The 16,179-nt window shown below is 37.1% G+C and overlaps 1 protein-coding gene across 1 annotated transcript in view; it reads right to left on the bottom strand.

The window, feature by feature from the left end:
* The window catches only part of LOC135101418 (nonsense-mediated mRNA decay factor SMG9-like), a 70,711-nt gene that overhangs the window by 22,023 nt on the left and 32,509 nt on the right, over positions 1–16,179 (bottom strand). Inside the window, exon 7 of the mRNA XM_064005359.1 lies at positions 5,375–5,528. Coding sequence (XP_063861429.1) covers positions 5,375–5,528 — 154 coding nt within the window. The remainder of the gene's footprint in view (positions 1–5,374; positions 5,529–16,179) is intronic.

The raw sequence follows: 16,179 nt of genomic DNA, 5'->3' as shown, positions 1-16,179 counted from the left end.
GATGAGAGTAGTGACAGTGAACTGGAGCTTAATGATAGTGAATTATGGCAGGATGTTGATCCAATTGAAGACAGTGGGTGGCAGTTTCTTGTCGACATCTTTGCTGATGCACAGCCATGTACACCGCCCGGCTTCACCAATGGTACTGCCCAAGGGCCTCAGGCTATTCCAGCCCTTACTTTCCATACTCCTGGAGATGCTTTTAGTCATTTTATAGATAGCTATGTGATTTCTAAATTTTGTTCATGGGCTAATGAGAGAGCTAATGCTTATTTTGCTGAAAATCTAACAAAGAAAAAAGTACATGGGCTAAAGTGGAAACCAGTAACAGCAGATGACATGCATGTATTCTTTGGGTTATTGATAGCCATGGGAGTGGTACAACTTCCCAATATGCATATGTATTGGTCACACAATGCAGCTTTTGGAGGCCCATGAGCTTTCACAAAGGAAGTGATGAGTAGGAATAAGTTTCTCTCCATTCTCAAATTCTTGAGATTTTCATCTGCTGCCACTGTCAAAGAAGTGACAGTGCTCACCACAAAATACACTGCTGGTACGGTTGAAAAGTGCAAAACGTACTTTAGGGAAAAGACTGTTTATTATAATAGACCACTGCACACTGAAAAACATAACAGCAGAATGGAAACTGTAGATATGGCTGACCAGTTGCTGGAGCCTTATGCTTTCGGAAGGAAAAGCCTAGCCTGGTTCAAAAAGCTTGGAATTCATTTCATATTCCGTATCCTTCTGAATTCCTATATTGCGCACCGAAAGGGGTTGCAGTATAAAGGTGAATTTCTTCAGTTCATCATGGATGTCAGCCACCAATGGTTACATAAGCACGGTCATGGAGCTGCTGAACTCATCAGGGAAGATGAGGCCAGGAGAAACACTCACTGAAAGTAATGAAGGAAAAAAACTTGTACCATGCATGGGTTTGCCATGAACAGCCGGGAAAGCAAAAACGATGCCGAGTGTGCTGGAAGAATGGAAAGAAGAGGAAGGACACTGTCTACAATTGCCCTGGGTGTCCTGGTGAACCAGGACTGTGCTGCATGGACCAGTTCCAGCTGTGGCACAGTGAACTAGCTGCAGATTCACAAACAGGGCCAAGTGGTGTGGCCAAAAAGCAGCAAAATAACTAATCTTCCCCCACCACTTCATTCACCCCCCCGCCACCCGTGATTTACCGTAAGTAAATGACTCTACTACTACTACTACTACTACTACTACTACTATACTACTACTACTACTACTACTACTACTACTACTACTACTACACTACTACTACTACTACTGCTACTACTACTACTACTACTACTACTACACTACTACTACTACTACTACTACTACTACTACTACCACCACCACCACCACCACTACTACCACTACAACTACTACTTATATTCCTAGTACTTTTATTTTCACCACCATCTTTATCTCATTACATTGATTTTTTTATCATCATTACCATTGCCATTATTATTTCTTATACGTTATAATATATCACTGTGTATGTTTATACCATATTGCTCATTTTTAAGTGGAAATAGTGGATTAATAACACTTTTCTAGCATTTACATGCATATTTCTTAAATATTTTTGGACAAGCGTAAGTCTTGAGGGTGGGTGGTATGGGATGCATGGGTGACCGCCAGCCGCCTGGGCACGAAGGGGTTAAAGAGTCTATGTGAAGATACAGTTGCTGGTAGAAAATTGACAGAGGAATTCCTTCCTTGTTTTGAATAATTATTTAAGTTTATGGTTTTAAATATTATAGTTGAATTACATTAAAGTTTAAATAATATAATATCCCTTCTATGTTTTTTTTTCCCTTTAAGTTTTTAATGTATAAATATACAATTTTTTATAAATATCTTACATATAAAGAACACTTCTTTATTTAGGTGCATTTCTGTCCTTACATATTTTTTGGTGTGTTTTTGTCCAGTGAATTATTATTTGAAGAGTTTTTATCCAGTGAATTTTTGTCCTCTGCCCCTACAGTAGTAGTCTCCTTTCTCTGTCAGCGCTGTATACGTAGTTGATTCTTGCCCATGCTACCGTCGCCTAAATTCCCATCTTGTGTATTTGGTGGTGGATCACACCTTGTGCCATATCACCCCAACTCTTGGGAAGTGTTGGGGTGAGCCCGTGAAACATGCGAAAGTTATAGCAAATCTTGATGAAAATGAAGGAAAAGAAACTGAGTGACAATGAGGACATAAATAATCTAACTGATGATATTCTGGATGATTTTTCTGGATTTACTTGAAAGGAAAATAGTAATGTAAATGAAAGGATAAAATCTTACAGTTATCACAAGAGGTGGTGGAGAGAGAGGAAAGTGGGGATGGTGGGCTTGAAAGAGTAGACTGACTGTAGTCTGTCTCCCTTCTGCCTCAGATACCATTGAACCATGAACCTAATTTAATTGTTCACATGTGAGTTATCCATATTATGTCTTAGGTATTTATTTTATATTTTGTAACAGTATGTCTGATTAAAGACTTAAATCAATGCCAATACTGTACATTTTAAGTGAAAATCAGGCTTCAGCCCAAATTTTTCTTACTTATTGTAGTTTTTCCACTGGTTTATACATTCACATATAACATGCTTTTTTAGTATCTATTACTTGTTAGATGCAAGACCTTACTTTTTTTTCTAAGGGGGGCGTTGAGTTTTACTTATACTATGCAGGCCACTGGGAAGTAGGGGTGTCAACCTAACAAAGAGGTCTCACTGTTGTTCTTACTCTAAACAGTGTAGTCTGCAGTGAGTTCCCTTCAGTCTGTCTTCATAAATCTTGCCCACTGCAATGTTTTATTAAGAGTTACATAGCACTAAAGATCTTTAAAAGTGCTGGTGGAAGAAAAGGGAGGACAAATACAAAGTAGACAAGCCAATTACAAGCACAATGCAATGTAGGTATCTTATGTGCCTGATAATAAAAATTGATAATGAAGTAATGCAAGATGCTGATGATGTGGACAGTACAACAAATGAGTTTTACTCTTTGTGAGGCTCAGGAGAGTAGATGTGTCATTGCAGTGTGATAAAGAGGCAGGAGAATAGATGTGTCATTGCACAGTGGGGCAAGGAGGAGCAGCATACATGGTGGTTTAATACCAACACTTGTTACCCACATATCCCCACCAAATACAAGATGGAGACTAGGGAAACTTCTCTGTTAGCTCATTGCTATTTGATCCCTCAGCATCCAATAATTACTGCATAAGGTATTACCTGTGTCAGTGAATGGCAAATTCATAAAATTCATAAAATTACCTGAATTCACTAAAAGGCCTTGAGGCAAACTCTAACAGTTACAGCAAATTTTCTGATATAACAAACTGTTCTTTTCCACAATCAGTTTAGTATATCAAAAGTTAACTGCATAACACTATAATGCGCAGTCTAAATGGGACATTTTTCAGTCCGGCTCATTAATAACTAATAATTGTTGTACAATTAATCTTCCTCCAACCGATGACTAACAAAGATAAAAAGACATACTATAATGCTTAGCAGATGTAAGACAGTATAAGATTACAGTAAATCCTCATTATATTGAACCCTGTTAAAATGAATTTCGCATTTATCGAACATAATAAGGCCTACCGACTATCTATCTGATTTATTGAATAAAGGTCAGTAAATGAGGTAGAAAGTTCAGTCAGCAGCAGTGGCAGCAGAGGAGTGAGTGAGGGTGGAAGGGTTGCCAGGTGGGTTGTTTTCCCACCCAACTGGGCTGTATGTATATATATATATATATATATATATATATATATATATATATATATATATATATATATATATATATATATATATATATTAACATTTAAACAAAGAACTTCTCCATTTTCTAGCCTTGAGACGTAACTTGACGTGTGTGTGTATATATATATATATATATATATATATATATATATATATATATATATATATATATATATATATATATATATATATATATCTTTGTGACGTAATTTGTGATGTATATATATATATATATATATATATATATATATATATATATATATATATATATATATATATATATATATATATATATATATATATATATATATATATATATATATATATATATATATATATATATATATATATATATATATATATATATATATATATATATATATATATATATATATATATATATATATATATATATATATATATATATATATATATATATATATATATATATATATATATATATATATATATATATATATATATATATATATATATATATATATATATATATATATATATATATATATATATATATATATATATATATATATATATATATATATATATATATATATATATATATATATATATATATATATATATATATATATATATATATATATATATATATATATATATATATATATATATATATATATATATATATATATATATATATATATATATATATATATATATATATATATATATATATATATATATATATATCATTAACATTTAAACAAAGTACTTCTCCATTTTCTAGCTTTGTGACATAACTTATTCACTATTAGTAAAATATTGGGCTCATTTTGGGCAGTTCCTGAAAGTGGGATGGGGAGGTTTTGGGCTGTTTTTGAGTGGGAGTGGGCAGGAAAGCATTCCACGACATGGCAAGTGTGACACATTGTCTCTGCCTCAGTCTCACAGCAGCAGTTGAAGTGAATGGTTCTCGCAGCAGCAGCTGAAGTGAATGGTTGTATTTATGTATGTAAGCGTAGTATGTATGTAATTTCATTTACCTATTTGTTTGTTTGTAGTGTATTCTTGCTTACTTGAGCACAGAAAAAACATTTTTTCTATAAGATTTGTTTCATTTATACCAAAATAAAGTACATGTTATATAATTTACATCCAATGCATAAGTTACCAAAATTCATATTACTTGAGGTTCATTTTTGTACACCAATTTAAAGTACATGTTATATAATTTACAACCAATGCATGAGTTACCAAAACTCATATTACTTGAGGTTCATTTTTGTACACCAAACTTCCCCTTCACATACCAAACAAAGTTCAGTGTGGGAGGGGGGAATCCAACCACAGTTTTTTCCAATTTTCTCGTTTGTTATCAGTGGTTTCCCCCTAATTAGATTGAGATATACTGAGGCTTTATTGCATATATGTAATGTATATAAGCTCTACCAATCTCAGATTCCAATCAATAGTAAAAATAAAGTTCTTTATAGTAGATTAGAAAAATGCTACATAACAGGTCTAGAACAGGGTGATCATTAAAATGACTTAATGTAAATCAGGGTCTCCTGCATGGACATCATCAAAACAATACAAAAATATACATACTGTGATCTTTCTGGTGGAGGTCAGGCAGCAAGAAGAGATTGACAAGACTGCCACAAGATGTTTGTGCCAATGGGGTGTAGGTTAAACTGTTGCACACACCCACACGACTCTCACTCTCTAGGCACGATCCCATAAATGCTTCCTGGTAAACAGTCTGAAGAGGAAACAAAGAATGAACATGTAGTTTAAAGAAAAAATGAGAATAAGTAAAAAATAAAATAAAACTGAATCAACATAAAAAATAAATAAATACATAAAAAACATTAGTTCTTCTAATTACATCACAATTACATACATTAGTTACAACAAAAGTTACAGACTAAGAACATTTATGATTCCAAAAGTAGCTTGTACATACATACACATACATATGTCAAGGCTGTCTCCACCAAAAAGAGATAGCCAAGACAAGACATGCAACTTTCACATTCACACTTATTCACACCACTCTCCAAACCCCTTGGTCCCTGACAGAGGAAAAGAAAGTGCTCTTGTCCTCACTTTATGGGGATCAGCTGCACAGTTTGCATGGTCAGGCTTGGAACAAGACTCCTTCATAGCAAGTAACCCCCCTTACCACACCAATGTGAAACTTCTGAGGAAGGCACCACACATCATTGATGTGTGGTGCCTTCCTCAGAAGTCACAGGGCTGTGTCATTCCTTATGCACTTACAACTACTCTCCATTTGCTTTTGTCATGCACAGTCATTCTACTATGTCCCAGTGTCAGTCCTCTTCCCTTCAAGGCTTCCTTTACACTATCATCCATCCTTTATATTCATACTTCTCACACTTGATTTTATTATTATTTTCACTAGGCTATCATCCTTCATCCTCTCAACATGTCCAAACCATCTCAACACATCCATCTCTGCCCATCCTGCCCAGTCTCTTGCAACATCTTTTTTTCTCACTTTTTCATTTCTGACTCTGTCCATCCAAATTACTCCACACATACTCCTTAGACATCAAATCTCCATTACATTTAATCTCTTCTCATTTGCTATTCCCATACTTCAAGTCTTAGCACATTACAATGCAGTAGACAGTACTACCTCTTCATACCCTACTTTCAAACTGTCTATTCATACCTCCTAACACTTTTCCTGCTTCCTTGACCATGGCTCTAAGCTCCATCTTTACTCCTCCATCCACCAAGATATTTCAAACATTCTGCCTCCTCCAGCTCCTCACCATTCAACCTTACATTCATCCTACCTGCCTATCTGGTGTATCTGATTACCTTACTCTTTCCTACATTAATATTCAGTTTCCTTCTCCAACACACCTGTCCAAACTCCTCTACCAGTCTAGTTAACTTCTCTGTATCTTTTGCCAATCCTGTCTCATCTGCAAACAGCAATTGGAGCATTTGCAGTGGTACGAGTTGCTGATGATCACTAGCTATTTTAATGTAGGATTTGTATATGCTCTCCATAATTCTCTGGAGATGCACATTCTAAAACTACCTCTCATGATACATCTTGATGTACTGTACCAATCTATATGCTACAAAACTTTGATCCTACAAAACTTTTATGCTAACAGTATCCAAAGGATCTGATGATGCATACTCTACAGAAAAGTTTTATAAGCTAAATACTTGCAAGTAGGCCCTCAGTATTTTCACATTTATTTCCAGTATCCCCCTATATATTTAGTTTGAAACATTTTTCCACTGGTCTCTACTGTAGTCAGATCTCTCAAATTAATTTCAACAGGAAGAAACTCTATTATACTCATTCAATGTGCAGGTATGGAGCAGATGAATGGAAGCATGAGTATAAACAAACCTTTCTCCAACACTACAGACTGGTGATGGGCAACCTCTACTATCTCTCTCCCTCCTTCAGCTACATCTTCCAAAACCTCAGAGCAGCACAGGACCTCCTGGCCAACCCCAGGATCTGCCACAATGGTACAACCTCACAACCAACCCACCTCTAACTAACTGACTCCCAATCCACCAGGTTCCTGCCTTTCCAGCTCCTTGCAGCATTGCCAAACTCAACAATCTGTGCAGAGCTGCCCTATAACTACATGTTCCCTTGATCTTAAGATCATTACTTAAGCCCCAATATTACATCTACTAATTAATTACCATATTTGCCAGCATATTAGACACACCTCTGCATAAGGCGCACCCCTATTTTACAAGGATACTTCGAAGAAAATTATTATTATATTTCATCATAAACCTATGGAAAGAAAATTGTAATGTGTGTGTGTGTGTGTGTGTGTGTGTGTGTGTGTGTGTGTGTGTGTGTGTGTGTGTGTGTGTGTGTGTGTTTACCTAGTTGTGGTTTACAGGAGGGCAGTAATCTCAGTATCCCGTCTCTATATCTATCCAGTTTGGTCTTGAAAGCATGGACAGATACGGCATTGACAATGTCTTCACTGCATTCATTCCATTTGTTCACACTTCTGTGAAGGAAAACTACACCTCTTGATGTCTCTTATAGAGTTAACTTTCTTCAATTTCTTACTGTGTCCCCTTATACTCTGTGTGTCTAAATTTATAAAACATTCTTTGTCCACATTTTCCGTACAATTTATCATTTTATAAATGTTTATTAAATTCTCTCTCTCTCTCTCTCTCTCTCTCTCTCTCTCTCTCTCTCTCTCTCTCTCTCTCTCTCTCTCTCTCTCCTATTTTCAAGGGTAGGAATTTCCAACATTCTTAATCTCTCTTCACAGGTTGACTTACCCAACTCCAGAACCATCTTGGTGACTGCTCTTTTGTACTCTTTCCAATTTTATAATATTCCTCCTTGTATGAGGAGACCCCACCACTGCCGCATATTCCAATCTTGATCTTATCGTGTAAATCAACATTTCTTTATCCAAATATGAGAATGCCACTCTTACTCTTTTTAACAAATTCATCATCTCTCTAGTAACTTTATCAATGTGTCTGTCTGGAGTCAAATTTTCAGTAGCTGTTACTCCCAAATCCACTTCTTTTGATTTCTTTAACTTCAACACCATCCACTTCATAATGATATTGTATTCTTTTTTTTTACTCTTACCAAACTCCATTACTTTACATTTACTTAAATTGAATTCCATTTGCCAAGATTTGCTCTATCTATTTATCTTATTTAAATCATCTTGCAGTACCATAGTCATTTACATTTTCTACCATTCTCATCAGCTTAGTATCATCTGCAAATAAGTCCATATAACTATCTATTTCTTCATTTATGTCATTCACATGTATATTACAAACATTATTGGTCCCAACACTGACCCATGTGGGACACCAATAGTTACTTTCAGCCAAGATGAATTTTGGTCTTGTATTACAATTCTCATCTCTATCATCCAAATAATCCTCCATCCACTCCAGCAGTCTTTCTCCAATTTTTCCAATTTTTTTTTTATCTTCCATAACAGTCTTTGGTGTGGTACTTTGTCAAACACTTTCTTCAAGCCTAAGTAGACACCATCTACCCATTCACCCTCTCCTGCACAATACTGACTACCCCTGAATAAAAAAAAAAAAAAACAATAAGTTCATGGAGCATGATCTTCCCCTTCTAAATCCAAATTAACAATTTACCAAAATTTTGTCTCTTTCCAAATGTTCCATCCATCTTTCCTTTATTGTTCTTTCACATAGTTTTCCTACTAAACTAGTCAAGGACACTGGTCTATAATTTAGTGGGTTCTCCTTATTTCTTCCTTTGAATATTGGTGTGATATTTGCTCTCTTCCAGTCTTTTGGTACTCTTCCATGTGATAGTGATGTCACCACTAGACCGTGAATTTTAGCCAGTTGTTCTATACATTCCTTCAATATCCAGTTTGATACTCCATCTGGACCAGATGCTTTATTTACATCAGGTTCTTTCATCATCTTAAGTATTTCCTTATAACTGACTGGGACTGTACTTAATATATTCCTCACCAACTTATCCCTTCCAGCATCAAACTCCCCTTCCACAATAAATATCAATCTGAAACTATTGCTCGTAACCTCTGCCATGTCCTGTGCATCCTCATAGACTTTTCCTTTAACTTTCAATCTTGTTACACCCTTCTTCATCTTCCCATTAATATGACTAAAGAATAGTTTGAGTTCATTCATACACTTTTCTATTATATCTCTTTCACAATATAGTTTCTTCTCTCCATTCTTATTATCTCAATGTACTTGTTTCTAGCATCAATATATACCTCCCATCTGTTCTCAATTTTCCTCTTCTTCCATCTGTTCCAAGCATTTAACTTACAATTTCTAGCCTTTTAACATTTTGTATTGAACCATTCCTTACCCTTTCTACATCTTGCTCCTTCTCTAGGTACAAAATTTCTCCACAGCAGAATTATATATCCTTATAAATTCATCCTATATTTCTTGAACATCTGCATCTTCAGAGTCTTTCCAGTCCACAGTAACAAAGTACTTTTTTAATTTTTCAAAGTCAGCTTTATCATATTTAAATCTTTTTACCTTATAATTTTCATCAATGATTACATTTTCATTTTCAAATTAAATTTGATCTACACATGATCACTTTCACCCTAGAGGGTTATCATAGTGTAGTTTCAATAATTTCCATGTCCTTGGTAAACACTAAATCAAGTCTGGATGGTTTATCTCTTCCACTAAATTTGGTATCACAATCAACCCACTGAGTCATCAAGTTTTCCACCACCCAGTTTAATAGTGTATTACTCCAAGAGTTCTCACTTTTCATGACAATGACATGTGTGATGAGGATGTGATTTGGAGGTCAGAATCATGGTTACTGTCACTATCCCAGCTACTGCTGCTGTCACTGTCAAAGTCACACTATCTTCCTCATCATCCCCATCAATGGGTATGTAATCACTATCAGAAGAACAATCACAAATAAATTCATCAAAGTCAGTGTTTTGTGAACATAAATGGTCCACCCGCTCCACCTGGCGAATCACTGGAGCTGCCAGATACCTCCTCCATCATTCATGAAATTATGACTCACGCTTGTATGTACAGGGGGAAGGAGTCATCAGCAAGCAGGATATAGTTGCCAGGTGCCTCCAGAGCCTACTGAGTGAAAAAAGGATGCCAAACTTTGAATTGAGGTGTGTGATTTTCACCACAAGTGAAAATCACACCCATGCCTCAATAGGAGGATTGCCACCATGTAGAGGTTAACCCCTTTCAAGATTGCCTCCAACTCTAGCATATTTATATGATTATAATCACTTTCCTTTCTTAGCCAGGCAGCATTCTCTACCAAGCAACCATCGATCTCAAGCAAGATTTTGTAAGATTTTCCATGATGCATGGCAGCTCGTTCCCCCAAGAAAACATGAACTCAGCCTTCTCATTCTTCTGAAGCTGAAGTCCAAGTGCTGCTCCTTCATCCAGAGGCTCTGGTGGCTTTGTAACCAGACCAAACCAATTTAGATGGCTAACTAGTTCTTTAGCAGACACCCATGACTCATCCACCAAGATGTTATCAAAGCTTGTGGCCTGCTGTATCCTCTCTGACTTAGCCAACACAGTTTTCAGGATTTTTGCCATGATGCACAGTGCACAATTTAACCCAAAACCCAATCAAGTCAAGCAAAACATTAGGCGTTCGTATCTGACTAGCTGATATTTCCGTAATTCACTTGCAACCTTTATTTGTGGATAAATGAATTTAAGATCAAGAGTCACATCTCCCTTCAACTGTCTCCACTCATGCATAACCTCACTGCACACATCAGTCACCTCATCTCCTGTGTGACTTTTTACATATGCACTCAACTCCCGATAATCCAAAACAGGATGTACTTTCCTCTTAGTCAGCTGTTCAACTGCCATTAGCAGCAAAATCCCACTTTCAACTTCCTCCTTCCATGGTATAAGGATACCTTCATCTATCCAGTGCTCTATCTCTTTCTCAAACTCCTCTCTTTTCCTCCCAGTCAACTGCTTGTCATAGCAGGAGAATGAGTTCTTTAATCCAGGTGGTTTATCTGCTTTCCAGTACCAGCTAACAGTCCGATACCTGCCATCAAACCATGGTAAAATCCATATCTTCAATTAAACACACACTGCCTTTCTCTTCATACCTTCTTTGGTCTTCCACAGCAGCTGCCAAACAGTGGCCCTCTCCAAATCTCACAGTCCCTTTACTGATAGTGACACCCCCAAATGTTCAACAACATCCATCCTCATCATCATGTCAACACCATTGGCAATTTCACCAATCGCTACTGCTTCCACTTCCAGGTGTATCCCACCCACAACCAGCTCAATCCAACATTCATCTTTGCATTTGACTTCTCTTCCATCAAATGCAAACATACATCTCTCTCCCTTACAACAGTCCACCAGATAAGACTTCACCACCATAGTTGAACACCCAGTGTCAACCAATGCACGCACCACTGCTCCCTTTAACAACACCTCAACAACTGGCAGCACATTTGGCACTTTTATTCTGTTGAAGGGATAGCTGCTGGCACAACAGCCCCCTCTTCTTGTTTCCCTGGTCACAGTGCATGGCCATGTGTCCTTTCCCGCAACTAAAGCACACAATTGGTCTTTGCTCCTTGCAGAAGCTCGTCATGTGTGGTCCTCCACATCAGAAACACTGTCCTTTAAAAGTCCGGGTCTCACTTGCTCAAAAAACTTCTTAACCTACTTGACTGCTTGATTAACAGCCATTGCTGCGACTTAACTAGTCGAATGTGCAGTCAGGACTCTGGCACTGACATTTTTTTGCAAGGTTTTCAACCTGCATAACCTCCATACCTATGTAGGCAGGAAACCCATTCACAAATGTCAGCCTTACAATATGTGGTGATCCTATACCACATTGTACTGTCATGGAAGAAGAAAGAAGAAAGACAAAATAATGAAGAAGAAAGAAGAGAAGATAAAATAAGTAGAAGAAAAAAGAAATTGAGATGAATGAAATAGGGAGAATAACAAGTGGTCATACTACCTGGAAAAGGAAAGGTAATTACCACTTCATATCGAGGGAGCCAAGAAAACACAAACATGGACACAGACCCAGGCAGTCCACAAAAGGAAGATGACCATAAAACTTGGGAAGGCAGCCTGGCTCAAAGAGGGATTAATGGTAATGATAGCAGGGACAAGGCTGAGAAAGCAATGTGAAAGTGAAAGTAGGTCAGGAGACGGGAGGCCAGGAGACCTGAGGGTCGGCCAGGAGATGTGAGGCACCAGGAAGGACAAGTCAACCTATACAAAAATACCCACACCCACTTACGCTCCGCCTGCAAACTGCTCCTACCCTCTGACTCGCGTCTGTATCAAGTACCACGCCTGTGGACGGATCATATGCGTAAATGAGCAAAGTGAATGGTAGATATGTAAAATGTTATGAAAATAAAGATAATTTTCTGAAGGAAATAGGCAGTCCCAAACAACTGTATATTATAGCATCAACAGTGGAATAATTCAGTAGCAGAGAGTAGCAGACAGAGAGTCAGAGATTCCGGAGAGCCTGACCAGAGAGGGGTCAAGATGGACGGAATAACTTAAAAGTAAGTGGAGCTTGAAAGCATAATGCAATCTATAAATCAATTATCTTATTAAAGGAGGAGTACGATGTTAATTTGATGTTTTATGTTTGGTATGACAGGTTTGTATGATGCACAAAGATTTACTTAATTATGGAATGTTTCTTGTAATTGATGTGATGCTGATATGTATTTTTTCTGACTGAACATTAATTGTGCTGACTGAATATCTGTTATGGTTATGCAATTGATATTGTCTGTGTTTTGCACGATGATTGTGTTGATCAATATGTTGAAGAGATATAAAGTGACACCTAATAACTCTGAATGATCTGAAGATGAATGTGTGAGAAATTTTGACTTGTAAGAAATGTAAATAATCAGCAGTAATTAATTAGAATATGAAAATATTTGCGAGTTTCTGGTAGCCTTTAAATACCAAATACATGCAACATCTCAGTCCACAACAAATATGCTCAAATCCTGCCAGGCCAGCCAATCTCATCTCATTGACATATCCATTTGTTCACCAGTCCACCTCATGTTCACTAACATCCTATATGCCACAAATCACCCATCAGTTAACACTTCTGTCAACCGGGACTCAATCTTACCAGCATCGGCTCACTCATTTTCTTTCATCTCTAGATATATTGCTAAGGCAACACTTTCCAAATATAATGGCATAAAACTTGGTAGAGCTGTTATATTTTGCAGCTTGGTCACCAATTTCACTTTCTTCAATCATGCCATCATGTCACCCTCTCCAGTGAATGGCTTTATCACATCCGATGACACTTTGAACTTCCCTTCCATTGTTGAGGCCTAGATAGCTTATAGTCAGATCAATCAAATTAATTTCAAGGGGAAAAAACAATAGTATACTTACTCAATGTACAGGCAGAGAGCAGATAAATGGCAGTGTGCATAAACAAATCTTTCCCCAACACTACAAACTGATGCTGGGAAACCTCTACTCTCTCTTCCTCCTTAAGCTACGCCTTCTGGAATCTCAGAGCAGCGCAGGACCTCCTAGTCAACCTCAGAAACTACCATAACTGTACAACCTCACAATCAATCTGCTTCCATCTGACTGACTTCCAATACAGCAGGATCCTGCATTCTCAGTTCCTTTCGGCATTGCCAAACCCAACAATCCGCAGTGCTGTCCTATAACTACATCTACAGAAACTAATGTTTTATCTGGTAAATCCCAAAAGTTGAGCAGGTATTATCTGTGTTGCCAGATTAATGTGACAGCCGAAACCATGCAGAGATTAAAGGATTGACCAATACCATGAACAACTTCTCCAAAACACCTAAAAACCCAAAGTGGGAGATATGAGTTTTCAGTCCTGTTGCAAAACTTCAGTCTACACATGTGCTGTGATTGACTGCACAAACACATAAAAAAAAAAGAAAAATCAAGATGTGAAAAGATGGGTTGTATTTCCAAAGAAGAAAATGGCAACTCAGCAAAGACATTCAGAAACACAATGTAAACTGAACACTGAACATCCACAGTCTGACCTTTACTTATAATCTAAACTTCACATCTCATCTTTAGCTAAAACAGCTTCTATGAAGTTAGGTGTTCTGAGTCATTTCTGCCAGTTTTTCTCACCCCTCCAGCTGCTAACTTTGTACAGGGGCCTTATCTGCCCATGAATGGAGTATGCTTCACATATATGGCAAGGTTCCACTCATACCACTCTTTTAGACAGGGTGGAATCAAAATATTTTAATTTCATCAACTCCTCTCCTCTGTCTTCAGCCTCTTTCTCATTGCTGCAATGTTCCATCTCTTGCTATCTTCTACCACTATTTTCATGCCAACTACTCTTCTGATCTTGTTAACTGCATGCCTCCCCTTCTGCCATAGCCTTGCTGTGCAAGATTTTCTTCTTTCTCTCACCTCTATTCTGTCCACCTCTCTAATGTAAGAGTTAACCAGTATTCTTAATCATTCATCCCTTTCTCTGATACACTCTTGAACTCCCTGCCTGCTTCTGTATTTCTACCTTCCTATGATTTGAACTCTTTCAAGAGGGATGTTTCAAGACACTTATCCTGCAATTTCTGTCTGGGGACTGGCACCTCAGTGAGCTTTTTTTTTTATAAAAAAAAAAAAAAGCAACTCAGAGATGTTGGGTGAGATGATGTCAACGGACAATCTTCACCAGTGCCCTGCTATGATTTGGCATCAAAACATGGTTATTTCTTTCATATGTGCCAGGATTCATAGAGTGGTATGTCAACTGTATAACAAATAGATAAAGTAAGCTCATATAGAGAGAAAAAATAATTTATCCCAGGGTGATGATACATCTCAAACTCAAAATAATCTGGGTAGTATTGAGCATGTTTTGTTATATTTCTTGCTCTCTACTTGATGATGGCGGCTATAAATCTTTGTAATATTTCATTATAGTCTTACCACTCAAAAACCAATGTTGGGTGGGGTCAGCACGGGGATTCCCCTGCCTATGGCAAGGCCATACTTCCTAAAATCAGCAATGTGTAATTGCTATGATATATGGAAAAGAAATCACAGATAGGTAATTATATACTACTACTGCAATTTAAAGTAGATATTCAAGAATATCAAAGAAAACAAACTTAATTTGCATAAAGTACTTATACACCAACAAAGAAACATGGCATACTTATTTTACAATGTTGCTGAAAAATAGCATTGCTTTTGCAGATTTCCTCTAAGATGGGTAAGTAGTGAAACAATTATATTTACAATATAGTTGGAAGGAATATCAGTAGAATGTTTTTTTTTTTTTTTTTTTTCTTATAATAAAAATAAATCTGTTAAAACCTTGGCAAGTGGCAACAATTAGGCCTACACACCCAGGCCTTATGAGTCACATGTCACCTGTGTGACCTGGGTTGGGTTAGGTGATTCCACCTCTCAGTTGCCATGGTGTGGAAATAAAGTCAGAATTTTAATACATGAGAGAGAGAGAGAGAGAGAGAGAGAGAGAGAGAGAGAGAGAGAGAGAGAGAGAGAGAGAGAGAGAGAGAGAGAGAGAGAGAGAGAGAGAGAGAGAGAGAGAGAGAGAGAGAGAGAGAGAGAGAAATGAAACATACTATCAAGGATCATACTGTCAATCAATATCTCACTCACTTCATAAAATTTATAACCATATGTGGTGTGCGCGCGCGCGCACACACACACACACACACACACACACACACACACACACACACACACACACACACACGCACACAGGTCAGGTCAGAGAACATCAAAAACCTAATGGTGCCAGGCCATCTTTCACCAACCAGAGTAGAAGAAACATGACAATGCTGCAAGTAGGG

Source organism: Scylla paramamosain, chromosome 1 (genome assembly GCF_035594125.1).
Source record: "Scylla paramamosain isolate STU-SP2022 chromosome 1, ASM3559412v1, whole genome shotgun sequence".
Classification (NCBI taxonomy): domain Eukaryota; kingdom Metazoa; phylum Arthropoda; class Malacostraca; order Decapoda; family Portunidae; genus Scylla; species Scylla paramamosain.
The sequence above is the reverse complement of the archived record's forward strand: the minus strand, read 5'-3'. Positions and strand labels throughout refer to the sequence as shown.